General features: G+C 41.4%; 1 protein-coding gene across 1 annotated transcript in view; it reads right to left on the bottom strand.

Annotated features, from left to right (window-relative positions):
- LOC145412174 (putative G-protein coupled receptor Mth-like 3) overlaps positions 1 to 23,157 on the bottom strand; it is an 80,038-nt gene extending 56,881 nt beyond the window's left edge. The window contains exon 1 of the mRNA XM_080282106.1: positions 22,363 to 23,157. Within this exon, the coding sequence (XP_080138232.1) occupies positions 22,363 to 23,157 (795 nt within the window). The remainder of the gene's footprint in view (positions 1 to 22,362) is intronic.
- Between the last annotated feature and the right edge of the window lie 268 nt (positions 23,158 to 23,425).

Genomic DNA, 23,425 nt, shown 5'->3' with positions numbered 1-23,425 from the left:
ACTAATAATAATAATAATAATAATAATAAATCATCGTCGTCGTCGTCGTGGTCGTCGTCGTCGTCTAGTATCATTGATAAAGGCTCCAACATGCTTGCATGCGTCGGCCTTGGTCACCTATTGGCGGCTGTCAATGCTGCATTACCACACTGTTTTGTATCATTCATGCATTATACAAAGGTTCACTGATCGAATCAAATTCTTGCAACAACGAATATTCAGATATTCATATTTGCTTTTCATTCAGTAGTTCTGTATACTCCTATCTGTTGTACAAGGACAAAAAAACAAAAAAAAAAAGCCGCATACGATATAAGGTTCGTTACGCTGGCACAATTGCTTTCAAACAATTTTGCGAGGACCGATCTTTTAATAAATTGTCGGCTGGGTATGAACAATTCCGTACCAACTTAAAAATCATTGATGGGGGACTGGGTAGGATTGATGTTAGTGGAGAAGAAAGACTGGCATGAAATATCAGCTAGATAATTTCTAAATCCATCCCGATCTGCCCTAGTAAAGTGCAGTCTGGTCACCCTGACTGGTTCAGAAAGGAGAGGTTTATGGCAGCTGACGAATAAGTCTTTAATGAGATTGTGGTCGGAGGATCCAAGGGATGACAATACCTCTGTCTTGTATTGGTTTGGGTTATTTGTCTAGAATAGGTTCATGAGATAGGCACTATGCTCAGGATTATCTGGTGTTCTGGTTGGTTGTTGAACCAATTGCGTGAGATTAAACAATTCTTCACACAGTTCGCATTCCAGATCAGTATCGTCAGTCATGGCAGAATGCAATAACCATTGTACATTACGGACGTTAATATCACCAACACGGTAATTCCAGTGGTAAGGGTGAGGTTAAGGTTGGTCAAGTGTGTGGATATGGAGTCAAATACGCTGGATTCTGGTGAGGCAACGAGGGAGCATTAAACTTTATTCATTAGTTTTTGTTAGGGTATTTTACTTTGTACAACAAGTAATCAAACTAGACGTGAAGTTCATAATAATGTCAAATGCATTTTCAGATTTAATGTAGCAAAAAGTGCCTCCCTTGTTACGGAAGCTGGTGAGGAGATGGAAACCAGGTAGTAGAGAGAAATTTGAGTTTCTGTGAGAAACAGAGCTAAAGGGGATATGGATTCAAGTAAGCAGTGAACAGAATTCAGACTGGCACTAAGACCACATATGTAAAATATAAGACCGGCCCCGCCCTTAGCTGACGAGCATGATATGTGATAACAATTACCGCTGCTGACACAGTCGCTTGATGAAGACCAGGAGAGCACTGTGCCGCCAGCCCTATCGTGCCGGTGGTGGCAGTCCGGGGTACAACAGTGTTTCTCTTGATATTTCAGTGGCTATTATTATGGGGGAGAGGGGAGGAGCAGAGGGTGTGTCGTCTAATGTACACTCAGTGTGATGTAGACAGTGGAGGTAGATGTTGTCAGAGTATGCTGGCTTTCTCTCTGTGCTATTGATCTGTCTATCTGTCTATCTATATACTGTACCTAGGCTGCTTCCTCCAACGAAATGAAAACACTGAAAAAGGTCAGGAATAGGTCCTGAGGGCTGGTGAAACAGGGGCTCCAGCTATCCTTGGTACCAGACTGCAAATTCTCCTCGTCAGTACCGTCCTGTGTCACTGGTGCTACAGTGTACTCCCTGATATATACATTCTAAAAGAGTTAGCCGGTTCACTTGACCCATATACAGTAAGAAATGGATTACCTCAGAAAATGGTCGCAGTATTTTACAGAAATGTGAAATAAGATAAATGCATTTTTTTTTTTTTTTTTTGGTAATGTAAACACCATGAATCTACATACTAATATTCAGGCAAAATGTTCGTTCGAGCAGGGCAAAGAGTCAAGACAAGATCAGGATATCTTGATCACCCATGTCAGTCAATCAATCAATCATTTCCTGTGGCACCCCACGGGAATCATAGGGTCTCAATGAACTCTCTCCACCAATATTTGTCTCTTGCCATCTCCTTCAGGTCCCACCAACACTCCTCTCCTGCTTCTTTTTTCATTGTCCTCAACCAGGTTTCCCTCGGCCTACCTCTACCTCTTCTTCCTCTAGCAGTCCACTCTGGCACATCCTGTATTAAACTACCTTCTTTTCTGTATATGTGCCCCTGCCACTTCCAGCGAGACAGTCTCACATATTCATTAACTGGTTCCACTCTCGTAATATCCCTTACTCTTGCATTTGTAACTCTGTCTTGCCACTTTACCCCAAGAATCCTATTTTATTCTCAAATCCTAATACTTTCTGATCTGTTGCAATTGTACTGTACCATGACTCATGCCCATAAATTAAAATTGGTCTAACCATGGACTTGTAAATTTTTACTTTAGTATGTACCGAAAGCATATTATTATTCCAAACAGATTTCAACATTCCAACAGCTCGCCAAGCCTGTCTAATCCTCTCCTCAATTTCATTGTTTAATGATCCCTTAGATGATACAATCGTTCCCAGATATTTAAAGTTTTCTACATTCTTCACCACATTATTCCCAATTACACAATCGATTTGGTTCTCCACGTTCATATTAATAATTTCAGTCTTTCCACAATTTATTACCAATCCCACTTTTTCTCCTTCCTCCACCAGACAATCAAGCACCCTCTGCATCTCGTAAATACTTCCGGAAATCAGTACAATATCATCAGCATAGTCCAAATCCATGAGCTTCTTATTTTCTTTCCAGTTAATTCCTGCACCTGTTCTCCTTACAACCTTTTTCATAACATAATCCGTAACCAAAACAGACAACAATGGCGGAAGAACTCCTCCTTGAATCACTCCTGACCTAACTTGAAATGGATCACTCAAAGAACCACCCACCATTACCTTACAAAAAGTACCTTCATGCAGGCTTCTAATAATATTTACAAACTTTTCAGGTATACCATAGAATCTCATAATTTTCAACATAGCTCCACGTGAAACACTATCAAACGCCTTTTCAAAATCCACAAAACACATACTAAGTAGCATTTTCATCTCATTAGCTTGTTGCATTAGATGCCTTACAATAAAAATTTGATCATTACAACCCCGACCCTTTCTAAATCCCGCTTGTTCTTCTCTTAAAATTTTATCAATTACTGGCTCTATTCTGTTCAACAATATTTTGGAAAAGACTTTTGCAACTACAGGTGTCAAAGTTATCCCCCTCCAATTGCCACACACACTTAAATCTCCCTTTTTTGGTATTTTTATAATCACTCCATTTTTCCACTCTTCTGGAATTCCACCATTATCCCAAGCCACATTAAAAAGTTTCAAAAGCGCATTCATCAACTCGTCATTTTCCACCTTCAGCATTTCAGGGAATATTCCATCCTCTCCTGGGGCCTTAATCTTTAACTCCTTTATAGATTTTGCTACCTCTTCCAAAGTTATATCCCCTGTTTCTATCTGCAAATCTCTCTCGGCTAGCAAAATGTCCTCTTCAGCTGGGATTGGTCTATTTAGAACAGACTCAAAGTGCTCTTTCCACCTTCTTTTTATATCCAAATCTTTAGTCATCAAATTACCATTTCTATCTCGTACAGGTATTTCCTTCCTTCTCTTTTCAGTCCCAGTTAACTCCTTTATGGCCTGATACGCTGCTCTTGTGCTCTGACCGTCATTTTTACTTAATTTAATTTCTGTCTCTGTCGCCTTTTCATCATATAGCCTCCTTTTATCACGTCTAACGAGTCTTTTTACTTCAGAATGTAAACTCCAGTACTTTGCTCTAAGTACTTCAATTACCTGGCCATCAACATGTTGTTCTTCAATTCTTAACTTAGCCTCTTTCCTTTTCTGAATTGGATTCCATGTTTCATCTGACATCCACTTTTTCCTTCTCGCTTTTCCCTTTTTCTTAATAGTAACCTTAGCACTCTCATGCAAAACCTCTTTTACCTCTCTCCACATTTGATTAATATCATTGTCTTCAGATTCCATCAAAGTCTGCAGGACTAGAAACCTGTTCCTACATTCCCACCGAAACTTTTCCCTCGTGCTCTCATCACTTCTCAGCTCATCAAAATCATAATTATTACCTCCTGTACAATTGCCATTAACGTTTCTCTTAAATTTTATTTTAATCTTTGACACAACAAGTTGATGATCACTGCCTATATCTGCCCCCCTCCTTACGCAAACATCTTGCAAATAACTCCTATGCCTTCTGCTAATTGCAATGTGGTCAATCTGGTTACAATATTTACCACATGGTGAAATCCAAGTAGTCTTATGTATTTTTCTATGCTCAAAGATAGTTCCACCAATTATAAGGTCATTTGCCAAACAAAAGCTTCCAAGTCGCACCCCATTTTCGTTCCTTATACCAGCACCCTCCTTACTCATACAATCTTCAAAGCCATCCCTACTACTGCCAACAATCGCATTAAAATCACCAATGCAAACTAACACATCATGTCTTGCCACTCTATTCACTACATCCTGCAGCTTCTCATAAAAGTCATCCTTCATTTCATCAGCAGCCTCATTTGTCGGAGCGTACCCTACAACCATACTGATATTACCATGGTCAGATTTTAAACGAGCATAAAGCAAGCGCTCATTAATTGGTTCAAACTCACATACTGCCTTACAAGCATCTCTACTCAGCAGTAAGCCTACTCCTCCATGTATATATATATATATATACATATATATATATATATATATATATATATATATAGATATATATATATATATATATATATATATATATATATATATATATTGGTTTTTGGGGTGTGCAGAGAAGGAATGTAGTGCCAGGAAACGTGACACTCGCACAGGTGAAGAACGCCGTGAAGCTGCTGAAATACTGGAATGCAGCTGAGGGTGATGAGGGGTATGCAGAGATGATTAAGTGTAGTGGAGACAGCGGAGTGAAGTGCTTGTTGGAGAGATGTGAGAAGGGATGGATGAGTGAAACTGTGCCAGTAGAGCGGAAAAAAGCTGTGTTTGAACATACCCCTGTACAAAAATAAAGGGGAGCGAAGTGAGTGCAAGAATTATCGTGGCATAAGTTTACTGAGTGTTGTAGGGAAGGTATATGGAAGAATTATTACAGAGAAAATGAGAGAGATATCAGAAGTCCTAGTGAGTGATGAACAGGGTGGCTTTAGAAGTGGCAGAGAATTTGTGGATCAAATATTTGCAGTGAGACACATGCTGGAGAAGGCTTGAGAGAAGGACTTTAAGGTTTTTATGGCATTTATGGATCTGGAAAATGCATACGACAAAGCAGAAAGAGAAGGATTGTGGAAGGTTTTGCGCATTTAGGGTGTAGATGATACGGTAAGCTGCTGGGTGCCATAAAGAGTTTTTATGATGGTGGTGAGGCACGTGTAAATGGGCATCTAAGTGAATTATTTACTATCGGTGTGGGCGTGCAACAAGGCTGTGTCATGGCCGTGCAGCAAGGTTGTGTGATGTCCCCATGGTTATTCAATATATGTATGGATGGGATAATGAGAGAAGTAAAAACACGAGTAATAGGGAAAGGGATGTCGTTGGTAATGAATGGTGATGGATGGAATATCTCAAAATTGTTGTATGCTGATGATGCAGTGCTACTTGCAAATGCCGGACAAGAGCTCGATAGACTAGTGCAGAGTTTTGCTGATGTCCGTGAGCGTCGTGCCTTGAGAGTAAATGTAGAAAAGAGTAAAGTGATGGAGAGAGAAAGTGTCTCCCAGTGTGATGTTACAGTGAATGGAGAGAGACTAGAATTGGTGAGAGAGTTCAAATACCTGGGTACAGTGATAGAAAAAGAGGAAAATGTGCAAAAGAAGTGGAAAGTAGAGTGACACAAAGAAAGAAAGTAGCTGGTGCTATGAAGGCCTTGATATGAAACAGAGGCTTGAGTGTTGCAACTGCACGAGGCTTACATGAAGGAGTGTTAGTGCCAACTTTAACATATGGATGTGAGACTATGGTGTGGCATAAAAATGAAAAGTCAAGAGTCAGAAGTGAAGATGAGACTGCTGAGGAATGTATGTGGAGTACAGAGAGTGGTTAGGATACGAAATAATGTGATTCGTGAAAGACATGGAGTGAGGAAGTCTGTGGACACCAGAACTGAAGGAAGTGTACTGAGATGATATGGTCATATGGAGAGAATATATGACAATAGAATGGTGAAAGAGGCATATCTGAGCGAATTTGAAGGAGGGAGGAGGCGAGGTAAGCCAAGGAGAAGGTAGAGGGATATGGTGGATGAGTGTGTAAGGAAGAGAGGTATGGAAGTCGGTAAGGCTGAGGGACTGACAAGTGATCGAGCTGGCTGGATGAATGTTGTGAGAAGTGTATGATCAGGGAACTGGCATCCCTTTATAACGTGAAAGCTTCCGAATTGACTCAATCGGATATATTTATGTGGAGCTGCAGATTGTGGTGAAAGTTTTTAGCGTATCAGATTGAGCCAGGATTCCGGGGACTTGAATGATAAGTGAATGGAAGCATGGAACATTGGAGTGGGCAAACTTGGGCTGTGTGGACGTTGCTACTGCTCACTCTGCCCTAGGGTGGGAAATGAGGTCTAGATGATAATGATAATGATGATAATATATATAATATACATACATATACTATTCTGTGGTGGGTGGGGCGCTCACCATCCACTCACTCGATGCAGTGCTGCTTTGGGTGTATGCCCTTTCCTCCCTTCCATCCTCTTCTGTCTCTCTTTCCTTCATTCTTTCCTCATCCTTCTGCCTACGGGTGACTTAACACTCCCTCTTCTGTCGTTCTATCCTTCATTCTTTCCTCTTCCTTCTATATGGGTGACATTACACTGAGTGAAAAGCCAAATAGTTTCCTGTACCCCGGGAAACCATTTACTACGCTGGGTGGTCACCATATAACCAAATTATGGCGCCTGGTGGTTTAGTGGGTAATTAAGGTGCTCCAATCGGATTGAGCCTGTGCAGGTTTATATCTAAGGGGTGGTTGGGGTTTATTGCTCACGTAATGCCACTCAGGGATGAGTGAGGCTGGTCACTCTCATCTTAAATGTCAGGACCAACTTGATTAGCCCAGGGCTCCAACTCCTCCTTGGGCAACATAGGATTAGATGATGGATGGATGGATGGATATAATATACATATAAAATACACATATGTAATATACTGTATATCTATCTATCTATCTGTATATATATATATATATATATATATATATATATATATATATATATATATATATATATATATATATATATATATATATATATATATTTATTTATTTATGTGTTCGACTCTGGGCATAGGCTTCACAGCCTGCTATCAAGGCCCAGCAGTCCTCCTACATACCATACATCTCTACATGTCACCACTTCGGCGCTAACACCCACCGTCCATATTGAATACATGCTAGGGATGTCTCATACAGGACTGGTGTATTGGTATTAGCGGGGGTATTTTTACGACATGTCGGCGGGTCTTCTGGTAGATCAGTAAAGCCTGATTTAATGAAATTCAAATCCTTAAACTGTTCCCTGCCCCAACGGGGATTTGAACCTGGGTCCGTTAGAACGGCAGGCCACCTCTACCGATTGAGCCGCGCCCATATATATATATATATATATATATATATATATATATATATATATATATATATATATATATATATGAAACAATGAGTTAGGTCTGGTTACGTTACCTTGGGTTACGTTAGGTTAGATGGTTATGTTAATATAGAAAAATGTTACTGGGTATAGAGCTCAAGGTTATATTTCAACTGTAACAGTTGCTGAACGCATTTACGAGACTTTTGATGTCCCTTTTTTATGTGAAATTTCAAAAGCATTGGGAAAAAAAAGAAAAACTGTCTCTGGTTAAGATTTCACACAAGAAAGTTGTATTGAGTTCATTAATGTTAAATGACAGCTACATCAAATGCTCCACCGATTTAAACATTGTAATGTTTAAGAAACAGTATGGCATCATATACAATATCATTATCAAGCAAACTGAGTGATGATAACACAAAATATGACTGCAAAATGTTTCACAACATACTGAAATTGGCACAAGATAGATTATTCAAAGGCAGCAACTTTTAACCATTGATTCTTTTTATTTCTATAAGAAACCCTAATAAAATTAAACACAGTCGTAGCATTTAAGAAAAAAAAAAGTGTAGCATTCGCGATGTAATAACTTGAAATTTGTACTTTGCCTTTTTCTCACTGCAGCGCTGCATCTGGTAAGAGGGCATCATATTCACTAGAAAAGACACATAGAATTCTATAACTTTTTGGTGTCACAGTAACGCCTGGTTGGATTAGCTGTAATTCCTTAGGTAATTCGTGTAGACCTCTTGGGCATGAATCCGGATTGCTCAGGCGTCTGAAACTTTAACAAATGATCCTGGATATGCCTTGAGAGAATGTGAGCAAGAACCCTGCCTGGCACACTGAGCATTGTGACATCACTGTAGTTGCTACAGTCACATAGATCTTCTTTCTCTTTCCAGAGGTAACCAAACTTTATGTTTGAACCATCCGTTGTCGAATTTTACCATCCAGACTTATTTTATTCAATTTTGAAGAGACTTTTAACCTTATACGGGTTGATGAAGGCTTTATGTAACCCATGCAGCTCAAAATATTGTCTGGAGAGATCAAGAATATGTTAGAAAAGAGTATTAGCTGTGAAAGTGTTAATCGGATGTTCGAACTGTCCTTCAAGGAATTCATTTTTTAACTGATTTGTATCAAATTTTGTGGAAATGTTGAGAGTAAATCATAAATGAAAAGATTCGATTTTGAGTGCACTCAATCAAAGTTCAAGGTTACCCTGCAAGGTCAAAGTTCGACACGTGCGTCTGTGTTTGAAACAAATGACTGAACAGCTTATCTGATGTCAACTAAACTTGGTGGAATAATATGAGAGTCAGCTACGGGGTTGAACTATAAGATTATGTGCAAGGTATGATCAACTTATTATTTTTTTTTTTTACCAGTTTAGACCAAACTTCAGGGTAGGGTTCAGGGTAAGGCAAGGATAATTGGTTTCGTTTTTTAGAGCTAGCAGTCAAAGATTAAGGTCACAGGGCAAGGTCAAATATCAGCGTTGCAGCCAAAGTCAACTGAAGCAATTCTGATCCGAACTGGACCCAAACTTCGTGGCAGGGTTACGGGCCAGACATGAATGACGTTACTCGATTCTGATGCAATCGGTCAGAGGTAAAGGTCACAAGGCAAAACAAATGTACGGTCCTTAGACCAATTGGTAAGAGCCTGAGTGCTCTGTTCCTTCTTGTTGGATTGTGTTGAAGCAACTGACCGTCGAAAGGTTACCCATTAACCCCTTTCGTGTCCTGATATATGTAGAGAACGGATCACCGATTTATTACCGGTACTCTCCAGACTTACCCCAGCGCACATCAATATTTACGACCTTGCACGATGGCCACATCAGACTATTGCAATGAAAGTCAACAAAGCTGTTTGTGTACTGAACTTAGCAGTTCAATTTTCTTTAGGGATCACAGCTCACTGCCGTCGTTGAGCGATGTATGACCTAGTTATGCACGTTCTTAAAATTATATTTCATTATATTTAGTCGTTGTGCCACTATTTACCTAATTCCACCGATTACAACTGATCCAAAATTCCAATGGTCACATATTTTTTTCCTGAATACTTTGTTAGGTAAAAAGAAATGAAATTGAAAGAGCGGAATTGAGAAAGTTTATCAATAGGAGACAGAGAGAAGAAAAAAAAAGAGAGAAACATGGATCAGCTCAAGGAAATCATTAAAAAAAAAAAAAAAAGAGAGAGAGAGAGAGGAAAATGGATCTGATCAGAGAAACCATCAAAAAATGAAAAGGTTTGAAACCGGTTGGAAGTAAAATGGTACTAGGAAAGTAACTAATTGTATCACTGAAAGACGAGAACGGTGAAGTCATTAAATGTAGAGATTTGATGATGAAGAGTTGAAGAATTTTACAAAGAATTGTATACATCAAAGACAACAGTAGCAACAGCTAACTTTTCAGCTGACACAAGTGAAATATATGAGTAGGCTAACACCAGAGGAAATAAACATTTCTCTTAAAGTATGAAAAGAAGATGGAACAGTAGCAGATTTAATGTCGGATGCAGGAGTAAAAGTACAAAACAGGCTCGCCCACTTATTAACTCAGCGTATACAGAAGAAAAAAAATCCCAGAACATGATGTAATGCAATAATTATTTTACTTCACAAAAAAGGGCGACCCAAAAGATCTTAGTAAATGTCGACCCATTAGTTTATTATCAGTTATTTACAAACTCTTCATTGAAGTCCTTACGAGCAGAATAACCACATATTTGGAAGAAAACCACCCTCGCGAACAGGCGTGATTCCGAAGCGGATATTCGACTTTTGATCATCTACACACAATGAATCAGCTAACTGAGAGAACCACAGAATACAATGAACCACTGTGCTAAGGTTTTACTGATTCCGAAAAGGCCTTTGACTCAGCGGAGCACATAGCAATTATAAATTCATTGCGAGAACAAGGAGTAAATGAATACATTGTAAAACTGCTCGAAAGCATATATAAAGAGAAAACTGCTACAGTTAAATTACATAAAGACTAGGAAAAAAATCTGGTTGAGAAGGGCGTGTGTCAGGGAGATTCATTTTCACCAAAATTCTTTGCAGCGTGCCTAGACCGTATTTTCAGAGAGCTAGACTTGGAGAACAAAAGAGTAAACATAGCTGGAGGAAACCTAAACCATAATAAGATTTCCTGATGACATTGTCCTAATCTCGGAAACAACAGAGACATTGCAAGAAATGTTAAATCACCTAGACAGAGAAAGCCTTAAAGTAAGTCTCAATGTAGGGCTAAAGATGAACCGGAGAAAAACTGTTTAATCCAAATACACTAAAGAGCATTATCAGATTTAGCAATGAAATTCTTGAAGAAGTAGAGGAATACAATTACCTGCGGCAAATGCCAAAACTAGCAAAAGACCACGATAGCGAAATAAAAGGACGTACTACAAATGGATGGAAAGTTTTCGGTAAACATAGAGACATCATGAAAAGAAGCTTGCAAATATGTATGAAATGAAAAGTACATGACGAATGTATAATCCCAGCTATGACGTACGGTTGTGAGACCAGAAAACTGACAATATCGATGGAAAAATCCATCAATCCGTTCTCAAAGAGCAATAGAATGGTCAATGTTGGGAATATCTTTAAGAGACAGGAAAAGTTCAACTTGTGTGGGAGAACAGACTAAAGTCAAAGGCATTACAGAAGTTATAAAAGAAGAGAAATGGAGGTGGGCAGGTAATGCTGCAAGAATGCGTAAAGGCGGCGTCACACTAGACCAAAAGTGGCTAACATGCGAGCCAGTTTTGCGAGTGAAAACGGCTAGCAGAGTCAAGTATCCGTCACACTCGTGTGTTTTTGCTCGCCGAAACGGCCAACAGTGTCGTCTGCCTTGGCGCCTCGTGGTCATTTGTAATCAAACCACCACGGAGTACCCACTCCCTTTTCCTCAATTTCTGTAACCGCCTCACGTCCTTTAGCAACTCCAGAGCCACAAAGCAGTCTTCTAGAGTTTTCTTAGCCGCAGGATCCATATCGAAATCTGATTTTTACTTGTTGTTTGGAGACAAAACAGACAGCCTCCGTGGCTGGTCACCCGATTGCCCGAATATTTATCTCATGTTACAAGAAATAAATAAAAGTGAACAAAAACCACAAGAATTAAATTGTATTTACTTAACAATTTTAGTTAAAGTTTCCTTCTGTGAATAACAGAATATTTTCTCACCAATTACAAAATTAATATAGGCTCATTTGAGTTCTAATCCGACCAACGAACTGTGAGCGAGAATTGTTATCCATTTAGCTTCGCAGGCGAAATCTCGCTCACCGTGAGTCAGTTTGGCTAGCGGGTCGCAAATCTGGCTAGCATGTTAGCCACTTTTGTCCCAGTGTGACGACAGCTTAACCAATGGAGTAAGAGGCTGACTGACTGGACTCCAGGAGATTATAAGTGTAGCAGAAAAGGGCCAGACAGAAGGTGGTGAGATGAGATAGCAAAGTTTGCAGGCAAAACGTGACAGAAACTGGCTCAGTCAAAGAGTTTGTGCAGAAGATGGATGACGCCTTTGTTCAGCAGTGGACTTGCAATGGCTGATGATATACATATATATATATATATATATATATATATATATATATATATATATATATATATAGATGTTGGCGAGGAATGTTGAAGTTATAGGGAGCTAAGAATGTGTGCAGCAGCACAAATTACTGATATTTGACAAAGTCCTTAAGGAGCGGGTGGTGGAGAAGAGGGCCTATGCACCTAGGAGGAAAATACAGAAGTTGAAGAACAGAGCTGTGAGGGATGCCTTCTATTGCGAGATGAGCAGTGTTGTGACTGAACAGGGAGCTGTTGACTAAAGTGTTAATGAGCAGTACAGAGCTCTCAAGAACAATCTCCTGAGAGTTACTGATTCAGTGTGTGGATGGACAAGACATAAGGTAACATGACGGTGGGATGAGGATGTAGAAGCCGCAGTTAAGTTGGAAAGAAGGCTTTTCCAGGAGAGGAAAAGGGGTAGTAACAGAGAAGAATACTTGGCTGCCAGGTGTAGAGCTGTTAAGGGGGTGTACAGGACAAAGTGTGAGTCTCAATGACTTTTACTGCATAACCTAAACAGCGATGGAGGGAAGAATATGGTATATAAAGTGGCCAATCAAATGAGGATGGAAAATAGGGATATCCTATATGAGAAGTGTGTGAAGAATGATGAGGAAAAGTTAGTAGTGGACAGTGAGGACGTTAAAGACGCCTGGAGAGAGCATTATAACCGGTTGTTGAATGGGGAATTTGACTAGGAGATGGAAGGTTTGTCAACAGATCCAGTGTTTGTCCCTTGGCCTTTGATTGATATAGCTACTGTGAGCAGGGCAATAGACAGGATGCATCTAGGGAACACGGCAGGTGTGTCTGGATTGACTATTGAAATGCTGAAGGTCTCAGATATAGGAATGGAGTTAGTTACTGATTTGCTAAATACAATTACATATGAGTGTGTTGTACCAGATGACTGGCCAATGAGTGAGATTGTAAATGTGTACAAGGTGAGGGGTGATGCCCTGGAAAGAGGAAATTATAGAGGCATATAACTTTTGGACCAAGTAATGAAAGTCATGGAGAGAGTCCTAGATGCTATGATTAGGGCAAAAGTGAATACTGATGAGATGCAGCTTGGGTTTATACCAGATAAAGTGACCGTTGATGCCGTATTCATTGTCCACCAGCTTCAGGAAAAATGTATAGGAAAGAAAAGGGATCTGGACTTTGTTTTTGTTGATCTGGAGAAGGAATTGGCAGAGTCGCAAGAGAGGTGATGAAATGAGCAATGTGAAAGCTTGGGATCGGGGGTGGCTGGTTAGTGTGGTTATGGCTATGTATTCATACGTCCCCAGACGAGAGTGAATGGAGAACTTAGAGATGAGTTTCCCTGAATGTTGGCATGCTTCATGGGTTAGTCTTGAGCGCTTTATTGCTAGCCATGGTGTTTGAATCTCCCTCACGTGCCTTCAGAAATGGACTCCAATGGGAAATGTATGCTGATGACCTGTTGATTGCAGAGAATGAAAGGGAGCTGAAGGAAAGACTTAGGAAGTGGAGAGACGGAATGTGGCACAAGGGTTTGGGAGTAAATGTGGATAAAACAAAAGTAGTGATATCTAGGACTGGTAGCGGTACTGTCAAAGTAGGGGAGAGTGGCCGTGTGTGGTTCGCGACAAGGGTGTGGGATGCAGTTCCATCTTGTGCAGTATTTGTGATAAGTGGATGCATAAGAGATGTAGTGGCACTGAAGGCAGACTGCGAGATAATGCTGTTTTCGTGTGTCCAGTGTGTCTGGGCGAACATATAGATATTGTCAGGCATGAATAGACTAATCTTGCTGAGAGTGTGAAAGAGTTTTCTTATTTGGGGGACATGTCATGTGCTGGAGGTGGGGCTGAAGCTAACTCTGGTTAGGGTAAGGAGTGGTTGGAAAAAGTTCACGGAGCTGTTGCCTCTCGCAACACTGAGAGGGCTCTCCTTCCGTGCTGAGGGATCCTTATAAGTGGCATGTGTTAGGAGTTTGATGCTGTATGGTAGTGGGACCTGAGCAGTGTAGGAAGAGGATATTTGTAGGCTCGAAAGTACAGAAATGACAATGATTAGATGGATGTGTAGTGCGTTCTTGAATGCGAGAGTTAGGGAGGAGGGGCTATTTTTACGATTGAAGAGTTGAGAGGAAGGATGAGGCTGGACCATACTGGTGCTCTGATCAGGAGGAGTAGATTGAGACTGTGGAGAGGATGGAGGATGACAACTGGGTGTAGAAAGTGAGAAGTGTGAACGTCGAGGATAGGGTTGCAAGAGGCCAACCGAAAAAGACCTGGTACGAGGTCACAGAGTGTGACCTCAGGGATAAGGGACTGAATATGGATGATCAAGGCCGACGTATGGAAGCTTGTCAAAGTATTTATTAACGATACGATACGATACGGTGTGTGTGTGTGTGTGTGTATATATATATATATATATATATATATATATATATATATATATATATATATATATATATATATATGCAAGGAAGAAGGAACCAAAGGCCATGAGCCCGCAGTAACGGTTCCCTCCAAGAGAAAAACAAAATACAATAGAGAGCCAAATTCAAGATCCGATCATTTTGAGATGCCTGGACACACTGCGTTTGAAAGACTGGAGATCATAGGCAGCAGGAAATACAGACAGAGGGAGACAGTTCCAGAGTTGACCTGTTGCATAAATGAAAGACTGGGAGTAACGGTTAACTCTTGCATTAGAGAGTTGGACAGAAAAGAGATGAGAGTTTGCTGCCAGACGTGTGCTATGCGCCCGTCGTAGAGGTGGAGGAATGCAAGCAGACAGTTCAGAGGAACAGTGACCATTAAAGTAGCGATAGAAAAGAGATAAAGATGCAACAGTGCGGCGAAGAGACAGAGGTTGAAGGGAGTCAGTAAGAGGAGGAGAGTTAATGAGACGAAAAGCCATTGACTCCACCCTATTGAGAAGAGCTGTATGTGGGGAGCCTCCCCACACATGAGAGCTGTACTCCACACAGGGGCGGATAAAACCCCTGTATAGAGTCAACAATTATGCAGGGGTAAGAAAGAGCAGAGTCGGCTTAGCACACCCAATCTCTTGGAAGCAGATTTTACAAGAGATGTAATATGATCTTTCCAAGGTAAGTCCCGAGTAAATGAAACCCCAAGCATGTTCAAGGATGATGCAGGATTAACCTGAATATTATGAAACATTAGTGGGTATACCTGTGGAAGATTTTGTCGGGTTGATAGGTGTAAGAACTGAGTCTTAGATGCATTAAAAACAACCATATTATTTTTACTCCAGTCAGAGATACGAGCCAAGTCAGACATTAGGTGTGCCATAGCCTCATCCCTTGTTTGTTGAAGTAACTGTTGAGATGGGCATTGCGGGAACCGAATGGAAAGGTGAAGGGTGGAGTCATCAGCGTATGAGTGGATAAGGTTAGATGTACAGCTTAGAAGATCACTGATGAATAAAAGGAAGAGAGTTGGTGATAGGAAAGAGCCCTGAGGAACACCACTGTTGATAGATCTAGGAGAAGAACGATGGCTATCTACAACAGCGGCTATAGAACGACCAGAAAGGAAGCTAGAGATGAAGGCACAGATAGAAGGATAGAAACCATAGGAGGGCAGTTTGGAAATTAAAGATTTATGCCAGACACGATCGAAAGCCTTTGAGATGTCAAGTGCAATGGCAAAGCTTTCGCCAAAGTCCCGAAAGGAGGATGACCAGGAGTCTGAAAGGTAGGTGAGAAGATCGCCAGTGAAGCGTCCCTGACGGAACCCGTACTGACGATCGGAAAGAAGGTTGTGATAGGAAAGATGCCTTAAAATTTTTCTATTGAGAATTGACTCGAAAACTTTTGAAGTACAGGACGGTTAAGGCAATTGGACGATAGTTGGAGGGTTGGGAGTGGTCACCCTTCTTTGGGACTGGCTGAATGAGAGCAAACTTACAGCAAGAAGGAAAGGTACAAGTTGACAGACAAAGGCGAAAGAGTTTGCCTAGGCAGGGTGTAAGCACAGAAGCACAGTTCTTGAGAACAACAGGAGGGACCCCATCAGGCCCATATGCCTTGTTCGTACTGAGGCCTGTGATGGCAGAAAATACATCAGCTGAAGAAATTTTAATGTCAGCCATGAGGAAGTCAGAGGGGGGAAATGATGGAGTAACAGCACCGGAATCGTCTAAGGTGGAATTGGAGGAGAAAGTCTGTGCGAAGAGATCTGCTTTATCAGTAGAAGAAATAGCTACAGAACCATCAGAGTAGAAAAGCGGAGGGAAGGATGATGAGGTATAGTTGTTAGAAAGGTTTTTGGCAAGGTGCCAGAAGGAGCGGGAAGAATTCGAGTTGGAGAGTTGAGAGCATTTAGTACAGATGAAATTATTTTTAGCAGAGCGAAGAACAGACTTAGCACGATTCCGGGCAGAAACGTAAAGATGATATGATTCAGGGGTGGGTTGGCTCCGGTACCTTTCGTAGGCCCTCTCCTTGTTGCGGACAGCATTAGAACAAGCGTGATTAAACCAAGGCTTTCTTGCGTTAGTCAAAGGATATGAGAAAGGAATGAATGCTTCCATGCCTGAGAGAATAACCTCCGTAATGCGAAAGGCACACTCAGATGGCTCACGGCCATGGAAGCAATAATCATTCCAGGGAAAATCAAAGAAGTACTGCCTGAGGGCCTCCCAGTCCGCGGCTCCAAAATGCCACAGACGACGTTTCCCTGGAGGGTCCACAGGAGGTACCGGAGTGATAGGACAGGTTAAGGTGATAAGGTTGTGATCGGAGGAGCCCAATGGAGAGAAAAGATTAACAGAGTAAGCAGAAGGATTAGTTGTGAGGAAGAGGTCAAGTATGTTGAAGCTCTCTCCAAGGCGGTCAGGGATACGGGTAGGATGCTGTACAAGCTGCTCTAGGTCATTAAGGATAGAAAAGATGTAGGCTTGTTCACCAGGTGGATCAGTGAAAGGAGAGGAGAGCCAAAGGTGGTGGTGAACATTGAAATCTCCTAGAATGGAGATTTCAGAGAAAGGAGAAATGGATAGAATGTGTTCTATCGTAGAAGTAAGATAGTCGAAGAATTTTTGATAGTCATTAGAATTAGGGGATAAGTAAACAGCACAGATATATTTAGTCAGAGAATGACAGGAGAGCCGAAGCCAGAGTGTAGAGAATTCAGAAGAATTGAGTTCAAGAACACGAGAGCAAGATAAGTCGTTGCGTATATATACACAACAGCCACCTTTGGCTTTGAAATGAGTATAAAGAAAGTAGGAGGATACAGAAAAGGGTTTGCTGTCAGTTGCCTCAGACAGCTGAGTTAGTATATATACTGTATATATATATATATATATATATATATATATATATATATATATATATATATATATATATATATATATATATATATATATATAAAGTGGTAGGCGAGGGCGCTCACCATCCACTCACTGGATGTAGTGCTGCTTTGGGTGTCTGCCCTTTCCTCTCTTCCATCCTTCATCTTCTGTCTTTCTTTCCTTCACTCTTTACTCTTTCTTCTGCCTACGGGTGACTTTGAACTCCCTTTTCTGTCTTTCTTTCCTTCATTCTTTCGTCTTCCTTCTGCCTGTGGGTGACTCTACACTGAGTGACAAGCCAGATGCTTTCGTGTACACCAGGAAACCATTTACTACGTTGGGTGGTAACCATATAACCAAATTATGGCGACTGGTGGTTTAGTGGGTAATTAAGGCGCTCCAATCGGATTGAGCCGGTGTAGGTTTATAGCCAAGGAGTGGTTGGGGTTTATTGCTCACGTAATGCCACTCAGGGATGAGTGAGGCTGGTCACTCTCATCTTATATGTCAGGACCAACTTGCCTAGCCCCAGGCTTCTACGCTCCTCATGGGGCAACATAGAATTGGATGATGGATGGATGGATGGATGTATATATATATATATATATATATATATATATATATATATATATATATATATATATATATATATATATATATATATATATATATATATATATATATATATATATATATATATATATATATATATATATATATATATATATATATATATATATATATATATATATATATAAAAGAGAGAGCCGCGTTGTTTATTTGTTTGCTTATTTGTTTTTTTGTTTGTCCTTCAATCACGGCCAAACCAAGGGCCAGACCCTCAGACCCATATATATTCTGAATCAGGGTGACTCAGTGATGGTTTTAGGGTGGTCAAACTTCAGATCTGGGTCATCTGAGGTCATCGGTAGTGTTCGCTTTTTTGGCCCTGGCAACGTCGGGTATCCCTGCAGCCCGATTTTTGGCATGGAGACTCACATGACCTCCATTTCGGACATAGGCTATATGAAGTACACTTCTGAGATCATTTGAGGTCACTGGTAAAACACACTCGAATGACTGGACCCAGCAGCCCAATTTTTGGCTTGGAGATTCACATGACCTCCAGTTCGGACATAGGCTATGTAATGTTGACCTCCGATTATTTAGGTCACCAATAAGAGTAAACAAGTGCACACAAATACTGTGCGTTAGTCTGCGATCGCTGAAATAGAAAGTTCCTGGACCTCTTATAATCCCTCTTCAAAAGCGTGGGAGATACATGGTTTTTCTGGAGTAGAAGGAAAGACTGAACTAGAACAAATAGGATTAGAGTGTTCGCCTTTTCTGGCCCGGCAACACCGGGTACCCCTGTTAGTATATAATTAACTGAGCTACGGTATGAATGTAGCTTCTTAAATTTCACTCTGTAATGGCTCAGCATTGAATCTGGGAGTGTGGTTCAGTTTCCTAGGCTAATATGAACTATAACTAGAAAGCGCTGAGAGAGCCCATACCATCGCCGATGTCATTGTCATTAAAAAGAATCCAGATCCAGATCAGTAGATATAGGATCCGGATCCGGATCCGCCCCAAAACTTTATCAATTCTCTCTTGGCCCATGGCCCACCTTTCCACAGAATTTCATTGAAGTTCATTGAGAACTTTTGGAGATATTGTGCGAGATACTCCGGATGTAGTTCCAGATCTGGCACAAAATTTAATCATTTCTTCCTTGGCCCATGGCCCACCCTTCCACAAACTTTCATTAAAATCTGTTTGTAAATTTTTTAGCAGTCCTGCTAACAGACAAACTAACAAACAAACAAATAAACTAATGCGGGGTAAAATATTACCTCCTTGGAGGAGGTAATTTCCTTAGGTTTACCCCCATGTTGTTTACCAAAGATTTTCCTCTGGACGGCATGTTCAGCTCTCCCGTGACGACTGTGGTTACTCAAGCATAGCAAATGGCTCAGGAAGAGATATTTGGAGGCCGTTATAATCTCTTTACTGTAACTATGCGTAAAATACTTGTCATCTCTCAGGCTTGAATGCTGAGTAGTGACAAGGGATTACCTTTAGAATATACTTGCCATGAAGAAAGGCAACGATAGACTACGTGTGTGGATGAGCGAATGAGAAGACAAGTGGTGGATGCAAGAGTGTGGAGAGGGTGGGGGAATGGAGTCTCGGACCATCACTTAGTGATGGCCAAGGTAAAGCTGCAAAGAAATTGGTTGAGGAGACGAAGGGGAAGACAGGAGGAAACATCTCCTATGAGAAGAGTGGAGAAATTGCAAGATAGTGAGAAAATGACAGAGTATAAGAGCATAGTGGAAGAAAGATTGGGAAGGTATGAGCTACAGCAGATGGAAGGGGTGGAAGACGTATGTAAGATATTCACGGAAGAGATAGGCGCAGTGTGTGAGGTGGTTTGTGGAGTGAGGAGGAGATGCAAGGGTGTGCAAGGGACAGCACGGTGGAATGATGAGGTGAAACGAGCTGTGGAACAAAAGAAGAAGGCATATAGTGAATGGTTAGCGAGTAGAGGAAGGGGAGAAGATGAGAGAAGAGAGAGGTATATGTGAGCAGGAGAAGGGAGGTTAAGAGACTGGTGAAGGAGAGTAAGAAGAAAGTGGATGAAGAGTTTGGGAGGAATCTGAGTGTGAAATGGAGGGAGAGTAAGAAATTGTTTTGGAAGGAGGTAAAGAAAGTAAGGCAGTGTGAAAGGGGAAATAGTAGGGGAGTGAAAGATAGGAATAATAGATTGCTGGTGGAGAAGAGAGAGAAATTGAGGAGATGGAAGGAGCACTTTGAGGATTTGTTGAATGTAGAGAGTGAGAGCAGCGCGAGTATAAGTGGTTGGGGAATGGCTGGGAGAAGAAGAGATGAGAGGAGGGAGGAAGAGATCAGCAGGGCGGAAGTAGTGGAAGCGATGAAGAAGATTAAGTTGGGAAAGGCCCCAGGAATTGATGGAGTGTGTGGTGAAATGCTTAGGTATGGGGGTGAGATTGTTGTGGAGTGGATATGGAAGCTGTGTAGATTGGCTTGGGAAGAGGGAAGGGTTCCAGAGGACTGGAAATCAGGTATAATTGTTCCTTTATACAAAGGAAAAGAGGAGAGAGAAGTATGTGGTAACCATAGGGGTATTTGCCTTCTTAGCGAGATTGGTAATATATATGGTAGATTACTCATTGATAGGGTTAGGCATATGACAGAGGAGCTAGTTGGAAAAGAACAAGGGGGTTTTAGGAAGGGAAAAGGGTGTGTAGATCAGATATTTGTTCTAAGATGTTTAGTGGAGAAGTATCTAGAGAAAGGAAAGAAAGTGTATGCTGCCGTCATGGACTTGGAGAAAGCTTATGACAGAATAGATAGGCAAGGTGTGTGGAAGGTATTAAGAATATATGGAGTGGAGAGGAAATTGTTGAGTGCTGTGAAGCGTATGTACAAAGGAGCTAGGGATACTGTGCGAGTGGATGGTGAGCTGAGTGAGTTCTTTGATCTCAATGTGGGACTGAAACAGGGTTGTGTGATGTTTCCATGGCTGTTTAATATATACATGGATGGGGTTGTAAAGGAGGTGCAAGGTAGGGCAGTGGATGTTGGGGTGGCTCTAATGAATGAGGGTGAGATTTGGAAGATTCCGGTGCTACTCTTTATGATGATACAGTATTGTTGAGTGAAGATGAATGGGAGTTGCAAGGTTTGGTGAATGAATTTGGGACAATGTGTAGGAGGAGGAAGCTGAAAGTTAATGTAAACAAAAGTAAAGTTATGGTGTTTGAGAGGAATGAAGTCACAGAGTGTACAGTGAGGTTGGATGGTGAGGATATGGAGAATGTGAGTGCATTCAAGTACTTGGGTAGTGTGATGAGTAAGGATGGAACTTTGGGGGATGAAGTGTGTGAAAGGGTACAACAGGGAAGGAAGGTTGTTGATTCACTGAAAGCAGTGATGAGAAATAGGGAGGTGAGTATGGAAGTTAAGAAGTCACTGCATGATAGTATTGTGATCCCTACCCTGACGTATGGAAGCGAGGCGTGGACCTTGCAAGAGGGGAACAGGTCAAGAGTGAGAGCAGTGGAAATGAGTTACTTGAGAGAAGCATGTGGAGTGACATGGAGGGACAGGTTGACGAATGAAGAAGTGAAGGAACGTCGTGGGGTGGATGTGGATGTGGTTGAGAAGATTAGGAGAAATACACTGAGGTGGTTTGGACATGTGGAGAGAATGGAGAGTGAAAGACTGACTAAGAGGGTGTATGTAGGTGAGGTGGAGGGAGGGAGAGGGAGGGGTAGACCGAGGATGAGGTGGAGGGATGGAGTTGAGAGGTATAAGAGGGAGAGGGGGGTGAGTTGGGGGGAGGGTAGTCAAATGGTGGGTGACAGAGTGACTTGGAGGCGTTTTGTCTGCGGCCAGCCTTTGCGGGATTAGGGCGTCGGGCTGTAGATAGATAGATAGATAGAAGAAGTGCTGTGGAGAGGACATAAAACCGTCGTATTGTCCTACTCTGCCACTGAGCCAAGGAAAATAAGTTGCGAAAGACAAAAATCTCAGCCTAATTGATGTGAATGAACTATAGTCACTCTGTGATGTTTTGGTGCTGCTAAATATATATTGGTTTCCCTGGTATTACTTGTTTCTTTGTCCTCTGTAGCTTATCATCGCTAATCGGATATCACGTGTTGTTGCATATGCCCTGCCATTACACCTAAATCAACTATCGCAAGGGTAAATCACAAAGATCAAGTCTCACGATCACTATAATGGATTACATAAAAATTTAATTTGTTGGCCTTGGGACTTTCTAGCACAAATAATTCTTTTGAAGGACACTCACACAAGGTACTCAGAAAAGACTTACCCTCCACGTAGACCGAGGTGGCTGAGATGAGCTGGGGCACACCAGTGCCAGAACTGTTCTTAAAGCCTCAGATTCTTTCCCGCCATCCTCCTCCAGGTGTTCGTCCACGCAGTAGTCGACGAATGGACCGATATTGTCACTGGTTGACAGTGAGCCATTTGGAAGTAGTCTGATTCTGTCTTTGCTGCTGTTGTAGACTTTCATATTACCAACCAGACATGAGGGAAATCCGACTTTCGTTCCCATTTCCTTTTGTACCTGAAGTATATTCTCTGAATTCTTCCATAATTTTGAAATATTCGAGGGAGATGTGTGACATACGCAGGTACGGTTTTGGAGGAAATAGCCTTCTGGGCAGCACTTTCTAAAACATTTTTTTCTCACACAACTAGTTGCTGCCACAGACGGACGCTGTGGACATGATAAAGTCCAAATATTACTCATGTTGTTATTGCCTGGCGTGATACAAAAATCTCTAGTCAGGTTTTGTTCTATGGAGAGGTAAATACCAGCGTCTGTGTATACGAGCTTACCGCCCTCTCCAAAGGTTAACTTTCTGTACTCTTGAGACTGACACGAGAGGTTGAGGGCAAAGGTATGTACAAAAGGCCGCAGCACTGGAGCTCCGCAGCGATCTAGAGCGATGGGCAGGCGCGAAATGTAACTGCTGTTAATGTGTGTGCAGGAATTTTCTTCCTGATCAAAGCAACACAGCGGCACTCTGTACTTGAGGGGCTGGGGTGAGGTGGGGGTGTCTGGAGGCGGTGTGGTTGGAAATAAAGTAGTTGTTGCCATTCCGGTGGATCTGACCTCAGTATCAAGCAGAACTGATAACTTGTTTTGGCTCTGCAGTGTGGTAATGGCAGAATTATTCTCGCTCGAATTTCTTATATATGATGAGCTTTCAGTTTTTGATGAGTGATTAAGTGAATGGATGCTGTTGTTAGTATGTTTCGTTATCAAGATTCTGTTCTGTGATGTTTCGTTACCTGGTGATGCCGCAGCACCGCTAACGAACCCTCCCCTCAAGTTCCTGATCATGTTTATGATGGTTTTTAGAAAA

The sequence above is a fragment of the Coenobita brevimanus genome, chromosome 92, assembly GCF_032717465.1.
Source record: "Coenobita brevimanus isolate Jiangsu-jjx chromosome 92, ASM3271746v2, whole genome shotgun sequence".
Classification (NCBI taxonomy): domain Eukaryota; kingdom Metazoa; phylum Arthropoda; class Malacostraca; order Decapoda; family Coenobitidae; genus Coenobita; species Coenobita brevimanus.
Note: the sequence above shows the minus strand (reverse complement) of the source record. Positions and strands in the feature narration are given on the sequence as shown.